The sequence below is a fragment of the Hyaena hyaena genome, unplaced genomic scaffold, assembly GCF_003009895.1.
Source record: "Hyaena hyaena isolate Hyena2069 unplaced genomic scaffold, ASM300989v1 scaffold_1039, whole genome shotgun sequence".
Taxonomy (NCBI): Eukaryota; Metazoa; Chordata; class Mammalia; order Carnivora; family Hyaenidae; genus Hyaena; species Hyaena hyaena.
The window spans coordinates 283,773-300,714 of record NW_024081674.1 but is presented as its reverse complement, the minus strand read 5'-3'; the positions used below and the strand labels follow the sequence as shown (position 1 = coordinate 300,714).

At 35.4% G+C, this 16,942-nt stretch overlaps 1 protein-coding gene across 1 annotated transcript in view; it reads right to left on the bottom strand.

The window, feature by feature from the left end:
• FSIP2 (fibrous sheath interacting protein 2) overlaps positions 1 to 16,942 on the bottom strand; it is an 84,350-nt gene that overhangs the window by 67,117 nt on the left and 291 nt on the right. The window contains exons 2-9 of the mRNA XM_039222034.1: positions 16,650 to 16,775; positions 12,353 to 12,514; positions 11,563 to 11,652; positions 10,164 to 10,303; positions 9,337 to 9,478; positions 8,745 to 8,855; positions 4,844 to 4,973; positions 2,097 to 2,186 (exon numbers count right to left, since the gene is read on the bottom strand). Of these exons, the coding sequence (XP_039077965.1) occupies positions 2,097 to 2,186; positions 4,844 to 4,973; positions 8,745 to 8,855; positions 9,337 to 9,478; positions 10,164 to 10,303; positions 11,563 to 11,652; positions 12,353 to 12,514; positions 16,650 to 16,775 (991 nt within the window). The remainder of the gene's footprint in view (positions 1 to 2,096; positions 2,187 to 4,843; positions 4,974 to 8,744; positions 8,856 to 9,336; positions 9,479 to 10,163; positions 10,304 to 11,562; positions 11,653 to 12,352; positions 12,515 to 16,649; positions 16,776 to 16,942) is intronic.

Genomic DNA, 16,942 nt, shown 5'->3' with positions numbered 1-16,942 from the left:
CAAAATGGTAGCTAGGTAAATATAATAGGTTAGTCTTCTTCCATTTAGCTATTTAAATTAAAACATATTACTTTGAATGGATGCTTGATGTATGTAGATGTAATACATAGGGCAACTATAGCAAAGGGATGTGGGATAAGGCGTCCTATATAGTGGAAATATTTACATTCCACTTAAAGGGTTAAGTGGAATTGTGAAAAGATAGTGTTATCTAGAACAACCACTTAAAAATCTGTAAAAAGAGGTATAGTAAAAAGTATAGTCATGGACACTTGGAAAACAAATTTTAAGAATGTCTTGTATAATAGTATCAAAAAATGAAGTACTTATGTATAAATATAACACAACATATGTAAGAACTCTATGCTGAAAACTATAAAAACACTTATGACAGAAATCAAGCACAACCTAAACTAACAGAAAGAGATACTATGTTTATGGGTTGGAAGGCCAAGACTTGTAGAAGATTTCTTTTCTTCTTAAAATGATCTATAGATTGATTTAATGTACTTCATTAAAAAATGTCACCCTAATTTTTTTAGACAAACTAATCATAAAATTTATATGCAAAAGGCAAACAAATTAACGTAGTGCTAAAATTTTTTGAGGAAAAATTTTGGATGATAGTATTATACTACCTGATTTCAAGACAGTCAAAAGCTACACTAACATATTACAGTATTAGCAAAGAGACAGACACATAAATTGATCGATGGAACAAAAAATTAAAAGGCAAGTCACAGACTGAGAGGATATTTGCAAATCACATATCTGAAAAAGATTTGTATTCAGAGTATATAAATAACTCTTGAAACTTAACAGTAAGAAAACTACCCAAAAAAAAATGAGCAAAAAGCTTCAACAGATACTTTACTAAGCAGGATTTACAAGTGGCAGACAGCATATGAAAATATATTTATCATCATTAGCCATCAGGGAAATGCAAATGAAAATCACAATGAGATAACACTAGATCTATTAGAATGACTAAAATAAAAAAATTGCTGATAATACAATGGTTGCAAGAACACATAGCGAATGGATCTCTGGTGCATTACTGATGGGAATGCAAAATATTTCAGGCACTCTGGAAAGCAGTTGGAACAGTACTTTGTATACTTAAACATACATTTGCCATGACTCAACAATCCCTTGTTTACATAAAAAGCTGACTAAAAATACTTCTGAGTTTTCTGTTCATAATCATCAAAACCTGGAAACAACCCAAAGCTCCTTCAACTGATGAACATATACGTTTTGTAGAGGTGGGGTTGGTGTTGTCATAACTGCATGCATTGTAATAACTATTGGTGTCTTTAAAAAAAAGTCCTTGAACTTTAAAAGTAGGACCCAAGAAGCTTAAGAGGCAAAGCTGCCTCAGTGGTCCTGAGACTGGAAGACAGCCTCTGCTAAGGCAGCTCTGTCGCTCCCCAGGTTTCTGAGTCTTGAGGAGACTAATCAAATTACATACTCAGGGAGGAAAGATGGTGGAATTTTTTTCTTTAGATTTGAACCAATATTGCCAAAGTAATTTAACTTTTTTGCTTTAATTTTTCCCTGGAAATTTGGTAGTGGGAGGAGATTCATATTGTTCAATTTTTAACAGTCTCACACTTTTGACAGTGTATTATTTGGGGGAGTTTTCTGCTGCCATTTGTGCTCCTGGTCTAATCCAGTGAGCCCTCATAGACAACATGAAGTAACAGTATGGGATACATAATAAAGTAAAATTCAGTAGGGTTTGGAGTAGCTTTGGAGTTAATTTCTGACCAACCTCACAGTTTCCTAAATTCATTTTGAATACCATAAAAATCGGGTTTGCATTTTTTTAGGTTTCATAGACTGTTTAACAGCAATTGACTTTTCATTTTGTTTTTCTAAAATTATGACATAATGTTAAATTTAGAGCACTAAATCAGTAACTACAGATCAAATTCTGAAAGCAGTATCATTATTGGTAAGCATCACTCTAAATCAGTCATTTGACAACAGAAAACAGAAGATTTAGGCATTTAAAGCGTTTAAGCAAAAGACGCTATCCAAACTCGGCCTTTCCTCAAATTACTACAGTATTTATCATCAAAATATTCATTTACCATATACTCCTTTATTTGGTCTCTGTTCACCAACTTGGTAAACTAAGTTTATATTATCAAAAGTCTTCATTTTCTTCTTTGGAGAATAAGCTTTAAAAAAAGTAATAAAACATTTATTTTTAGTAATAGTAATGACAGAATTACCCAAGATAGACTATTTTGTCAAGCCCAAGGGAAGTGAGCCTTATGCTAATTTATATGTGGGATTATTGGGAGGTATTGGAGAAGATGGAGAGATGTGACATGGGAAGATAATGACTCTTGCAATTATCACTCTAAGTTAAAAGATATACTTGGAGGGACAGAATTTTTTTCTGGTAGAGAGAAAAGCTACATCCAGACAAGCTGTAACATATATTTTCGATCTGTGGGGATGCATATCAATGTAGCTCCTGGCTAGAGACCCACTAGCCCACAGTGACTATTGCAGTTCCTGGATGTGCCTCCCAGCCTGACATAGGCTACTGTATACATATTACTCCTTTGTGATAGAGGTAATTATGATTCTTATTTTTAACCATTTAAGGAGGACAAAGTCTCCTCATGTCATGTGTACTCAATGGGTTTTCATTAGAAACATAAATATGAGAGTAATCTGTCTTCCCACTGGAGCAAATTTCACCTAACAATCCCTTTCTCTCTCATTGTCTCTCTGTCCCTCTGGAAGCTGTCTACTTGGTGGAAGATGACAATATTACTTGGAAGTGTAAAACAGATATTCATGTCACCTTGATAATATAAATTAGATTCATTTACATCTTCTTATTTTATCTTTATTTCTTGAGAGAAAGAGATGAGAGACAGAGAGAGAGAGAGAGAGAGAATGCATGCACATGAGGATGAGGAGGGGCAGAGGGAAAGGGAGAGAGAGAATCTTAAGCAGGCACCCTAGCTCGGCACGAAGTCCAATCCAGGGCTTGATCTCATGATAGTCAGATCATGACCTGAGCCCAAATCAAGAGCTGGATGCTTAACCAACTGAGCCACTCAGGCATCCCCATTTACATCTTCTTCAAGAAGGGATTTGAGGTAACAAAGTTTAAAATGTCTATTTGAAATTCTTTTCCCATTGAGAAGGTTAACAGTTGAATTTGTAGGAATGTATATCATTACTAAACTGATTTCTTTTCTGAAATGTTAGATTGTTTTTGTTATTTCAATGAGCTGAAGAGATTGAATTAGTCCATTTAGCAAATATATATTTTAGACACAAATACACACATGCATACCTGCATACATAATACAGTACTATCTGCTCTGTGAACACAAAAGTGGGAATTATGATATTATGGGTGATTAAGACTGTGGGAAGTATGTAATAAGTGTATTGAGAATGATACAAAGTACTAAGCGGGATTCAGAGGAGATGGATCTTCCAATTAGGGTTATTAAGAAAGACTTTGTGGAATGTCACTTACAGTGGGGCTTAAAGAGTTGTGGAATTGGGATAGATGGACACTGAGCACATCACTCCAGGCTAAGAAAGTTGGACAAAGAGATGCAAAGAAGTAAGAAAAGGACCTTGTGTGTTAGGAATGGTCAGTGGTCTCATTTGATTGGACAATGAAATAAATTGAGTGCTTACTATAGACTAGAGCTTTTGAGATCTTTTTGAGAATTTAGAGAATTTATTTTTGTTTTCAGATCGTGAACTGTGGCCCAAAGAAGTGAAGTAATTTTTCCAAGCTATTTTCATGGATAGATTATGGTAAAGCAGTTTGGTACAGATTATGGACTTTAGCAGTTAGGCTCCAGAGCCTATGTACATCACCCCTAGATCATAGCTGCCTTCTTCAAGGAGGCAGTATGAAACAAAGTTTAAAAGTTAGCTTTGGGTTGGCTCTAGAATGGTTGCCTCAAAAGTCTGAGCTTCAGTTAAGAGGCAATGGGGATCTTTATGTTTTGGGACCAGAAGAAAGCCTCAGAACAGATTTAAAGTGTAATTAGTAGCAATTTGAAAAATAGATTTGAAGTAGGTTTGAAGAAAGAGCCAGGGAAAACGAGTTAGTAATCTACTGGAGCGACACAAGGAGGCTCTCGTCTAGAAAGAGAATTGATGGGACAGAGATAGGATTGATGGGATGGAAGATGATTTTGTTCTTTCCTGATACTGCGTAGTCATTATATTTAAAGCAAATCTACATTTTTTGCATTCTGGCTATGAATTATAGTTAATATCATTGATTTAATTTAACAAACTTAATATATTTTATGAAATAAAAGAAAGTTGGTAGAGATTGAGCATAGCAAAGTGATAACTGAATATCCCTCCTTTAAACTCTTCGTTTCCTTCTTTTTTCTTTCCTTCCTTACTCTCCCTTCTCCACTCCGTCCCTTCCTTATTCCCTGACCTCCTGTCCCATCCGACCCTTTTTTTTTTCTGGTACTGTCTATTCATTACGGATGGCAACACAGTAGAATAGCATGTTGGTATATGATAGCAATTATCTTACATACAAGGTTTTACAGTTTTAGTAGCAAAAAATACATTATTTTTAGTATAGGGAAGTGGGTTAGAACTGCAGTATAGGCATACTTGTCTACTGAACCACTTGATAAGATTATTTCACTTTGACTCAATTTTTACATATATGTCTATTTTTCCACTTCCAGTGTAATAGAGAAATGCCTAGAGCTGTGCCCAGCACAAAGCAGATAACAATTGTAAACAAACAGAATTTTACAAAAGGAGCTTTACATAAATACATAGATAAGCATTTTTTACATAAGTTTTTTAATGTTCTCACATTCTTTATATGTTCCTTCTTGTTCTCTGTAATGAAACGTATTGTTGTTTCCCATCTCTTCTCTTTTAAAGCCATTTTCTTGCATTTTTTGTAAATGATAAGCCATTTTTTTTTCTAGAAGGGCTTGTTTCTAAAATATTAAGATATATAAAGTTAACATCAGCTTTCTGTTTAAAAATGCAACAAATAATTAAAATGTGAGAGTATATATTGGAAATCAACAGTCACTCCTCTCTTATGCCTTATAAAGTTACATGGTACAAATTTGGGAGGTCAGAAAGGGATAAATTTCTATCTGTGATTAAACATGAAGAATGCATTTAACACTTAAATACAATTAACCTTACTATGTACCTTCAGGGAACTGGTCTAGTTACAGGTTAGGAGGGGGGTCTTTTAATCCATAGGTATTCTGAAGAGTTTAGCTAATTACTAAATCATCTTCAGTTGGAAGATTCCTGAGTGACTTAATCAAATCACCCAGGCCTAACAGAGATAGACATAATATATGAAATGTGACTTTCTTTTATAATCTCTGGGCTAATATTGACCCTTGAGTACCTGAAAGGAAATAACTACAGAGAGAAAGAACCCTAGAGATCCTCTAAGGGTTCCCTAGAATATTCAGCAGGAGAATGGATCAGTACGGGTATGCGAGGAAACTAACCAAGGCCATCCTACAGGATTAGAGAGAACAGTGCTTGGAACCTATCATGCCTATTTTCACCATCCACTCCCGAAAAACTTCATAAGTCACAAGGCATTGGGCAGAGTACTAAAATGGGTCTTGCTTCAGTAGTGAGGAGTAACTAGTATCAGATAAACATGGCTCTGGCCCATTCTAACAAATCTTAAAAAGCTGTTTCCAAAGAAATTATCTACATTCAGGAAAAAAGCTAAAGGATATTTAGAAGGATATGAAAATATTCAGCACCCAAAAAGTAAATTTCATGATATCTGGCATCTAATCAAAGAGCACCAAGTGTATAAAGAAGCAGGGAAATATGATCCATAAAATGAGTCAATCAATCAATTAAAGTTGACCCATAAATGATACAAATGCTAGAATTAAAGATAAGAATATTAAAGCATAACTGTATTCCATATATTTACAAGGTAAGGAAAAGACATGGAAGATATAAAAAAGACCAAAATCAATTTTTTAAATGTATGAGATATGTAATATGAAATACGCTTTAATAGCAGAATAGACATTGCAGAAGAAGAGATTAATTAAAGTACATTCAGGAAAAGAAACCATCCAAAAGGAAAGAGTGAGAGACAAAAGTTACAAAATGAAAAGAGTATAAGTGAGATGTGGAACAACATCAAGCAGCTTAATTAATATAAGCCTGTGGAAAGGAGAGAAGGGATAAAAAAAATTTGATAGTAATGTCTGTTATCAGTTTTTCTATTCTAGGTTATAACAGAGGTTATAAATCAGTGCAATTAGGCAAGAAAATGAAAAAGGCATCTTTATCCAAAGAAAGGAAATAAAACAACCTTTATTCATTGACAACATAATCATTTATTTAGAATGTCAACTGGCATTTAGAAATAAATTACTAGAGTAAGTGATTTTGTCAATGCAGACTACAAGATGAATATAAAAAATTTGCTTTTCTATGTACTAACATCAAATAATCAGAATTTAAAATTAAAAATCCAATTATAATAGCATAAAAATTATGAAATACCTAGGGATGAACCTATCAAAAGATGTGTAAGACCTGTAAACTGCAAAAATTAAGGAAACCTAAATAAATGGAGATAAATATTTGGTTCACAAGTTGGAAGACTCAATATTATAAAGAGATCAATTGTGCCCAATCTGATCAATTGAATCAACATAATTCTAATCAAAATCTCAGTAAGATTTCTTGGGAGAAATTGAAAAGCTGATTCCAAAATTTATATATAAATGTAAAAGGCTTAGTTTAGCCAAAACAACTTAAAAATAGAAGAACTTAGAAGGTTAGCACTACTAATTTAAAGAACTATAAAAGGTACAGTAATCAAGGCAGTATAATGGACAAATAGACCAAAGAGTAGAAAAGAGTGCAAAAATACACATCCACTATACAACTGATTTTTTACAAAGATACAAAGGCAAAATCTTTTAAAGATTTTCATAACTGTAATTTAAGCACATACTTTGGAGTAAAAATATATATAAATATACAAATTATATGAAGATATATAGTGTCAATCTTAAAAAATATTAAGTAGGATACACCAGTGAATTGAAAACTTCTCTTAAAACACAATTCAAGAGAAACAATTTAGAATAACTCCATTGGAAATATCAATAAGTCAGATAGCCCTCTGCCATGAACATGGCTCAAGCATCCTGCAGCATCACCATGTCTATCATCAGGGGCCGTGTCTAACCGGCACTTCCAGTGCCAGCGCTTGTCGCATTGCACTGGTTGTCATGAAAACTGGCCAGGACTCCGTGGATAGTAATGGGCATGAGGCAAAAAGGGGAGACATGGGGCATTCTGTTGCTCTCCAAACCAGATACTTTCAGAAATGTCTGGAAGCAAACAAAAAGGTCACTTTGGAGAGAACTCCCATTGAAAGAAAGTGAGTATTAGAAAATAATAATTACAATAAGGTGGAATAAGCTGCACTCACCATATGAGCCCTGACAATACTAAGGTATATGTAACAAAAGTAGAATAAAATATCATCATACATGTTTAAATTTATATTATTAAAAAATACTACATAGCAGTATGTATCAATATAACCAAATTATGTATATCTTACACTATAGGTTTGTCGACAGTAAGCTACTGAGGGGTGCCTGGGTGGCTCAATCAATTAAGTGTCCAACTCTTGATTTTTGCTCAAGTCATGATCCCTGGGTTGTGGAGTCAAGCCCCATGTTGGGCTGTGCACTGAGTACGGAGCCTGCTTAAGCTTCTCTCTCTCTCTCTCTCTCTCTCTCTTTTTCTCTGTCTTTCTCCCCCTCCTCTATCTTTCCCCTGCTATCTCTGTTAAAAACAAATAAATAAAAAATAAAAACCAATAAGCTATTGGGGCACCTGGGTGGCTCAGTCAGTTGAGCGTCTGACTTCGGCTCAGGTCATGATCTCGCGGTTCGTGGGTTCGAGCCCCGCATCGGGTTCTGTGCTGGCAACTCAGAGCCTGGAGCCTGTTTCAGATTCTGTGTCTCCCTCTCTCTCTGCCCCTCCCCCACTCATGCTCGTTTCTCTCTGTCTCAAAAATAAATAAAAGCTATAAAAATTTTTAAAAAATGAAAAATCAATAAGCTATTGAAATTACTTGTAATTTTAGACAAACATTAATTGACATGGAGAGTTGTCAGTGTTATTTTATTAAATGAAAAAGCAATTTACGAAACACTCTATAAGGTGTAATAACATGAATTTATTTATTGTAATAAATTTTCATAGAAGTATCACACAATGTGTGCATCTACCACAATAGGTGGTGCTGGGATTACAAATAATTTCTCTTTCTCTTTACACTGGCTAGCACTCTAAATCATAAAGTATTATGTATCATTTAAAATAAAAAATAGTTGGTCTAAAAAATCAGCTGTTAGGGAAATACTGAGAACTTTTTCCAAGAAATTCTGAGTTAAGAAAAATCAGTTTGTCATTTTCTTTCTAGAGGAATTACAAGTATAGTTTATGTCCTGAGATAAAGTCAAAAGCAGTTGTATTAAATAATTAGACAGTACTTTTTGAATTATAGACAGAATATAATATAGCCAAAATATAGTGAACTTCATAACTTTCAGTTTTGTATAATGCGTATCATTTGGGGTAACTGGTCCATTGTTATCTCACAAAGTGTACACTCAGATATCAAAACTAGCGAAAACTTCTGCTCAAACAGTCCCAATTAGAGGTTTTAAAGCTCACCCTACCTTCCTGTCACTCTCTTCTCTGCTTCGACGCCGTTGTTCCTCTATCCTAGCTTCTCTTTTAACATCTTCGCCAATCTTCATCAGAAGTAGCATCTCTTTTGTCTTCCATTCCTAGGGAGCATGAAGATACTATACTCAGTACGTGCTCACAATAAACCTTTGTGTCCTGTCCACCACCAACAAGCAAATTAGAACATGTCAGGGGCCCAAGAGAAATCAGGACAAGCATAATGAAAGTCATATTGGGTTTAGGATGGACTTTCCTTACTGCACTCCTATTAGGGATGCAGGATGGTTATTTTTTACTCAAGCTAAATTTAAAAATTTTTACACCCCACAATAAAGACTTAAGGGGAGTTAAACAGTGTTCTAGCAACTTTCACAACCATCTCTTTAAGACTTATATACATAGTTTGTGCTGTCAGCCTCATTATTTTATGTAACAACTTCTATTTTATAGCTGTGAAGAAAGATTAATGGGGATATATGATTCAGACCTGAAATAACTTCAGGAAGTATGATGCACAGCTAAATTAGTTACAATTGAAACAATTGTAGACAATCTTTCAATATTTTAAATTTGTTATCTTACCTCTTCAATTTTTCTACGAAGATTAAGTTTTCTTCTTGTGTATTCTCGCTGTCGTCTTTCTTCTCTATCCATCCGGAGCAGGTGCTGCTCTTCTGCTGTACGCTCAAGTTGTTCTAATTCCCTACTTATCATATCCAAATATCTAAGTAAAAGTGCAAATATAAGTCAAAGTGTTTTGGCTGTTTCCCTTATGATGGCATCATCTGCTTTGATATTCCCAAACCACCTTTGGGCTTGTTTTTTTATTTCTTAAACTGCAAGAATTTTACCGATTTTCTATCAGCTCTGTTCATAGACCTTTAAGGCATCATGATCTCATGGTTCGTGAGATTCAGCCCCCCTGGGCTCTGTGATGACAGCATGGAGTCTTCTTGGGATTCTCTGTCTCTCTGTCTCTGTTTCTGTCTCTGTCTCTCTCTTTCTCTCTCTCTCCCTCTCTCTGCCCCTACCCCACTCACACTGTATCTCTCAAAATAAGTAAAAAAAAAAAAAAAATTAAAAAAAAGGAAGCATGTGCTAACAATGCTTTCCCTCATCTCCTACAATAGGAAAATTTTTGGATCTGATTTGTTCTTCAGTTATCAGCTTGGATTACCTTTTGGATTCTTAGAAACCCTGTCGTCTCTGGTAGAAATTTCTCTGCACAGCTTTGCCACCATAATTTCCCAATTCCTGTACCTCCTTTTCTCTCCACAGTAGGAATAGTAGTGGAGTTAAATAGCGTCTCATTTTCTTAAAAAATTCCTACCTTCAATTAATTCTAGTATCTTCTTATGTATCTGGGTCTATAATATATACATAAATATATGCATTAACTTCAATCTTACCTGTTCCTTAATAATCGTTCTTGGTCCTTAATAGATTGGGTGTCATTCTGTAATAACCAATTTTGGAACCGTGCAACATCAGAGCGTCCAGGTGTTTGATTATCTTCCTGTAGTTTATTTACTTGCTTTGCAAGCATTTCCTATTTAAAAAAAGTATATCATATATACACATACATAGACATATATGTATGTAAATGTGGATATATATACACACATATATATCAAATCTTTTTGCATTCTCCAGATATAAAACTGTCCTATGATATTCTTTTTTATTTAGTGTTTAGTATTTTGTGAATAGATACTTCTGCTTAATTCTATTATAGACATGGACAACTGAGCAAAAATAAAGACGTCTTTCTCTGAAAATAAATGATGAATATTTCATCTTATTTTTCTACCCATTCTGAAAAAGTGAAAATAAGGAAGAAGGGGAGGAGAAGCAGTAGGCACAGGGGAGAAATTGGGGAAAACACAGAACATCTAATAGTTTAGGGAAGTCATTATTATTTTTCTACAACTCTTAACCTTTGAATATAAATTTGTAAATGTACAAATACACATACATTTCTCATTTTTATCCAGCCCACTTAAGCCTAAACCCTGATTTCACCAATGCACATGTGCATGTGGGCACACAGTCTCACACAAACTTTGAGTCAAATATTGAAAGGAAGTCACAATCTATACCCACTCATTCTATGCCAATACACTCCACTTCACCTTTAAGAACATTTTTTTATGGGGTACAATACACAATGTGCATGTTCCTTCAGTCACCTGTGGGACATTATAACTATCATATTCTTCCTCTCCTATTATTCCTGCTGTTTGGGGGCTCCAGCTTAAGAATCTTGCTGTCACACGGGGCACCTGGGTGGCTTAGTCAGTTAAGCGTCCAACTTTTGCTTAGGTCATGATCTCACGGTTCGTGGATTTGAGCCCCGCGTCGGGCTCTGTGCTGACCGCCAGCTCAGAGCCTGGAGCCTGTTTCAGAGTCTGTGACTCCCTCTCTCTCTGACCCTCCCCTGCTCACGCTGTCTCTCTCTCTCTCTCTCTCTATCTCCTAGAAATAAATAAAACATTAAAAAAAAATTTAAAAAAAAATAAGAATCTTGCTGTCACAATAGATTCTTCCTATAGGTCCTAGGTCAGGTAGAAATGACATATCCGAATGGTAATTTAATTCCTAAATTAAGTGAGCTACCACAGGCATATTAATAGATAGATGTCTTGGTCCCTTTTCTTTTCTTAGCTCAATATAGCAACTTCAAAATATTATATTCACCTTCTAAATTTTCATTTGAAAAAAGTAGTTTGTCAAAACTATTATAAGAAAATATTTTGCATACAAAGAAAGCTTTCTTCCAAACGAAGCCAAATTAAGTATTTAACTTACTTGATCTCTCATATAGTTTCTTTCAAAGTCTAATTTCAAAGTGGTAAGATATTGCCTGTACTTATTCAATTCCCTCAAGGTACATACAATCTAGAAAACAAAACAATAATAACAAAAATATATAAATACAAGTATTTAAAAATCATAACAATTACTTTCCAGAAGAAAAACAGTAATGACATACCATTTGATAATATTTTGGTATTAAGAGTAATAAAATGCTAACAATTTTGCAAGCAGTATCTCTCTACAATATTTAATCAAGAAGAAATATCTTTCCAAAACTATTACTTTATTAGTATGCATTATGCCATGGTAGACAATTTAGTACACACAACTTGAGATTTTAAAAGACCAATGTAATAATAATATTCAACCCCAATAAGAATATAGCCCATCACTATTCTTTCAGGCTGATTTTGCTAGATTTCTATTTTGTCTCAAGCTTTTAAAAAGTTTACAGGACATAATCCTTGGCAAACATAGAGTGATATTAGAGACAGAGAAAGAGGACTATGATACAGTTGGGAAAATTACTTTACCTCCTCAAATTATTTGGTAATCATAATTTGATATTTTAAAAAAAGGTGAGGGAGGAAAGAAGTAGTTTCATTTAGAAAAAACAATTCGTTTTCCTTCCCCCAAATACTGAGTAATTTATGAAATTTTTCCTTAAGTATTTCTCATGACCAAGTTAAAGGTGATACAGACCCTGTAGTAAGGTATAGAAGCAAGCTTTATCAAGTCTTAGAGGTTTGCAATGATTAAAAAGAATTAACCTTTAACCCACTTTATTATTGCTGGTGATATAGCCACCCTTCTTTAATCTTCTCAGGATATCTTTGCGCTTATAGTATGCTCTTAAGTGTGGATCATGGAGACTTTTATATTGGTTTTCCAAAAGTCGACAGTAAGGATCAGTCAGGTTAAAACCGTAAGAAGGTCGAAAAAGCTGCAAACACAGATTTTAAAATATTGTAAAGGTAAAACTAATGAATTTCACTTTTAAATGTCAACCTATTGAAATTACTGGAATGTTCATTGAAAATAAAGCATGCAAGAACAATTTGGTGTCGAGAAAAACGAGAGTCAGAAAAGACTCAGATTAGGCAACATAAATTTATTATTCCTCCCTCTTTTCCCCACTGACCTTATTCTAAAAACTTACTCTTATTCAATTAATTCCTTCCCTGATCTCCATCAGTCATTTGTCCTGAGCCAGAGAAGGAAGAAGGAAAAGGGAAGAAATAGAATAGAATAAAATTTGCTTTAATGTATAAAGAAACCTAAAGCTTTCTTTTACTCCTCCCTTTTCCAGGTCAACGTACTCACTTCATTTAAATGATAAAAGGATAATGTTAATTATGATTATTATATATCAATAATCTGAAAATGAAGAAAATAGAAAGCCTTTCATCAAGATTCATGAAAACAGGTTTAACAAAAATAGTAGAAATTAAAAATCAGATGTTAAAGATAATCGATTAAAGAGTTATTTTGAATTGAGGTCTTATCTAAGACAAGAAACCCAATGATCCCTGAATGCTACAGTCAGGAAAAAAAAAAAAATCGAGGTCTATATTACGAAGTTCAACATATTGAAGAGCCAATTATAAAAGATATTGATAATGGGGCACTTGGGTGGCTCAGCGTTAAGCATCTGACTTAGGCTCTGGTCATGGCTCTATGGTCTGTGAGTTCGAGCCCCGCATTGGGCTCTGTGCTAACAGCTCAGAGCCTACTTCAGATTCTCTGTCTCACTCTCTCCCTCTGCTGCTCCCCCACTCATACTCACTACCTCTCTCTCTCTCAAAAATAAACATTAAAAAATAGATATTGATAAGATTGAAGTTTCTTCATATGTATAAAGACCAAATACCACCACCACTGTATACAATAGTCATTAATATATAAAAGAAGGAAAATATCAGCTAATAGTCATGTTTCTCTGTTACGTTAGAGGAAACAGATGAATGATCTAATCCCATTTGTAAATTAAAACATTACAAAAGGGAGGTGGATTGTTTTGTGTGTATGAGTTTTTAGTCCATTTTTCAATGGCAGGATGGTGATAATGGGTTATGGGGGAATTTCTGAAAGGGAAAAAGTAGAGGACATGAGTGGGTGTGGAAATCGTCCTAATATTGCCTCTGCAATTTTCTTTTTGCTTTCCTTTAAGTTTTCTTGGCCAGAAAAAATGACGTTTTAGTCTCAAGTATAGTCAAACCAGGAGTTGGCTCAAGTGAAAGGCAACTGGAATGTGTGGAAAATGTGGTGAACCTGAGAGCCCCTGCATGGCTTGTGGGCCTTCAGTTCACTTGATAAAACCCCACACATTTTGCACCAATCCAGATCTGTCTGCAGGTGCCGATTTGTAACCTCCGTGTTCAGTCTGATAGTAGCCACCTCAGTCAGATTCTGAACACTAAGGAGCCTGGCTGGGTGGGACCCAATAAAGAACTCCCTCCAGGTAGGTTGGGAGGATGTTTCATAGGTAGGCAAAGGGACAGGCTCTACGAATGATAGGATGCTAACTTTCCTTTTCTATTTAAAAGCTTCCTTGATAAGTTTCTGACCCCTTGTTTGACACCAGCTCAATCTCTTCCAAGGACCTAAATCATAAAGCAGAATTCACTAATTACCAATGCTTCTCTGAGAAGGCAAAGAAAAGAATCCCATAGGACACTGTCTTGAATTCAGTGAGACCAGATATAAGCCCATATCTTTCCTGTAAGGGGAATAATCAACAATCATGAGTCAAGGAGTGGACTGATGATACTTTTTTAAGACACTGACATCTTTTTTCAAAGATGTTAACATCTAAGGGATGTTTGCTGTGATGGTTGTATGTTTCTCAGAACCAAACTTGGGCTACTGACCTTTTAAATATATCCATTCATTGGAGCCAAGGTAACCATTCTGTTGTCAATTACAGTGATTAGTTTCCCTTAAAACAAAACAAAACAAAACAAAACAAAAAACTAAAAGTGTAAACATAAAGCCTTACTTTATTGAGGAGATTGTACTGAAAGAAAAAGAAGGGTCTCACAAAGTCATTCTTCAGGGAAATAGTCTGGTGACTAATTATGATTAAATAAAGATAGTTTGGGGGGATGAATATAATAAAGAATAGAGAGGACACCTTTTCAAAAAGTAATTGACAAGTGAATTATTATTTGACAGAAATGGTATATTTGAATAAGCAAACAATAGACTGGGCTAAGTTTACACCCTACAGAAGAGATGTTAGAGGTTTCAAGCATGTCTTTAGGAAAGCTAGTTTGGATGTGATTCAGTCTAACAGTGTGAGGTGGCATATTTTTAGTGAACTTGCTCTATTCTAACAGAACAAATTTGTTTTTAAAAGGAAAACTATATATTTTCCATGAAAAAAACATACTTTTTTTGTTTGTTCATTTATTTTGAGATTGGGAGCAAGGAAGCATGAGTTAAGGAGGAGCAGAGGGGGGGGGGGGAGAAAGAGAATCCTAGGCAGGATCCACACTGTCAGCACAGAGCCCAATGTGGGGGTCCACTCCACAAACCTGTGGGATCATGACCTGAGCCAAAGCTGGACATTAACAATTGAGCCACCCAGATATATCCAATGAATGGATATGTTTAAAAGGTCAGTAGCCCAAGTTTGGTTTTGAGAAACATACAACCATCACAGCAAAAGTTCAACATCCTAAACTTACTATAGGAAATCACATTTATTAGGATCAGTCAGGTTAAAGCTGTTTATTAGGCAAGTATCAAATACCAAGGGGGCTTATTCATTTTTTAAAATTATTTTGAAAGAGAGAGGGCACGCGTATGCGCGCGTGTGAGGGGGGAGGGGCAGAGAAAGAGGGAGAGAGAGAATCCCAAACAGGCTCTTGTTGTCAGCACAGAGCTGGATGCGGGGCTCAAACTGACTAACTGTGAGATCATGACCTGAGCTAAACCAAGAGTGGGACACTTAACTACCTGAGCCACCCAGGTGCCCCCTTTTTTGGGTGGGGTTATTCATTTCTGATGACATCATAGATAAAAGAAGGGCAGGAGGGTCACTCAGAATTCTTCCTCATAATTTTTTTTTTAAATATTGATCAAAGAAACACTGAAAAAGAATGCCCTGCACTTTCTTCAGCATTAGTTACTGGGTCAAAGGCTGGTGAGGTTTGAGGGTAGAGATGCGGAGGTGCTGAGGACTAAAAACATGAAAGGGTTTGAAGGAAGCATACTATACTCCAGGATGATTTAAAACAAAATTATAATCATAAAATTATACTGTTGAGGAAAACTATACAAACCAAGAGCAATACAAATTTTAAGGAACTATAAGCTGATTGGGAGCTGTAATCAGAAAGAATCTTGAAAGATCGTTCAAATTCACAGATTGGGCAGAAGAGGAAAGAATATGCCAGGTTTGGGAGGCAAGGCACAGAACAAAGGAACAAAGGCACAGAAACACTATGTAGTATGTGTGAGTAGGTATAAAAGACCTCAAGTGGAAAAAGCTGAGGCTCTGGATTGGCTGGGAAAAAACTGGTTGAGGAGGCTGGGGCAAATCATGCAGTCATTAGTTAAATCCTGAACGTGTTAACTCATTTCAACTTCATTTTTTTTCTCACTTAGTATATGAAATAGAATACAACTCAAAATAAAATCGTAGAAAAGTGTTCTATAATGAGAGTTTTGTCGAACTTATTTTTGGTTAAAATCATAACACAATCAAATGTCCAGCTCTAGCACTGATAACCTTTCCCCTCTCAACCAAATAGGTTTGCAACAAAATCTCACTAAATAGGTAGATGTAAAGCGATAGTATAAAGACATGTCAACGCGGTTCCGTAAATTATAAATTAAGACAGAGTTAAGAATCTAAACTTTCTAGCCCAAGATTCTGCACAAACTATACTATATGAAGTTGCCTGATATGCATCCTAAACAATACCTTAGGTTAGATATGGGGTTGGTTATTTTTTTCTCTGTATATTAGCGCAAATTCCCTAAACAGACTTTGTATGATGTAGTTCCTGAATCTAACAGCAAGTAGAAAAGGGCAAAGAAAACCAACGTAAGACAATGAGAAATTACTTTACCTTTTCACTTAACTTCGTAGTATAGTATACAGTGTTGCTTCCTGGGATCATAGGCAACTTGACCCCAAGAGGCAGATCCAGTAGTTGACCCACTCCGACCCCTGGAAACTGGGTTTTGTGCACGCCCTGTCAGATGCAATTGGAGAGTTTGGTCTTTCCCTTTAGGTATTAGGCAAATGGACCCCTGCTCCAGCCAAATGAACTGAAGAGTCAAACGGTCAAGGTCGAAGGGTCCCACCCTACCAGACAGCCCCGGGAGACCTCCCGCTGCCCGGGCCACCACCAGCCAGTGG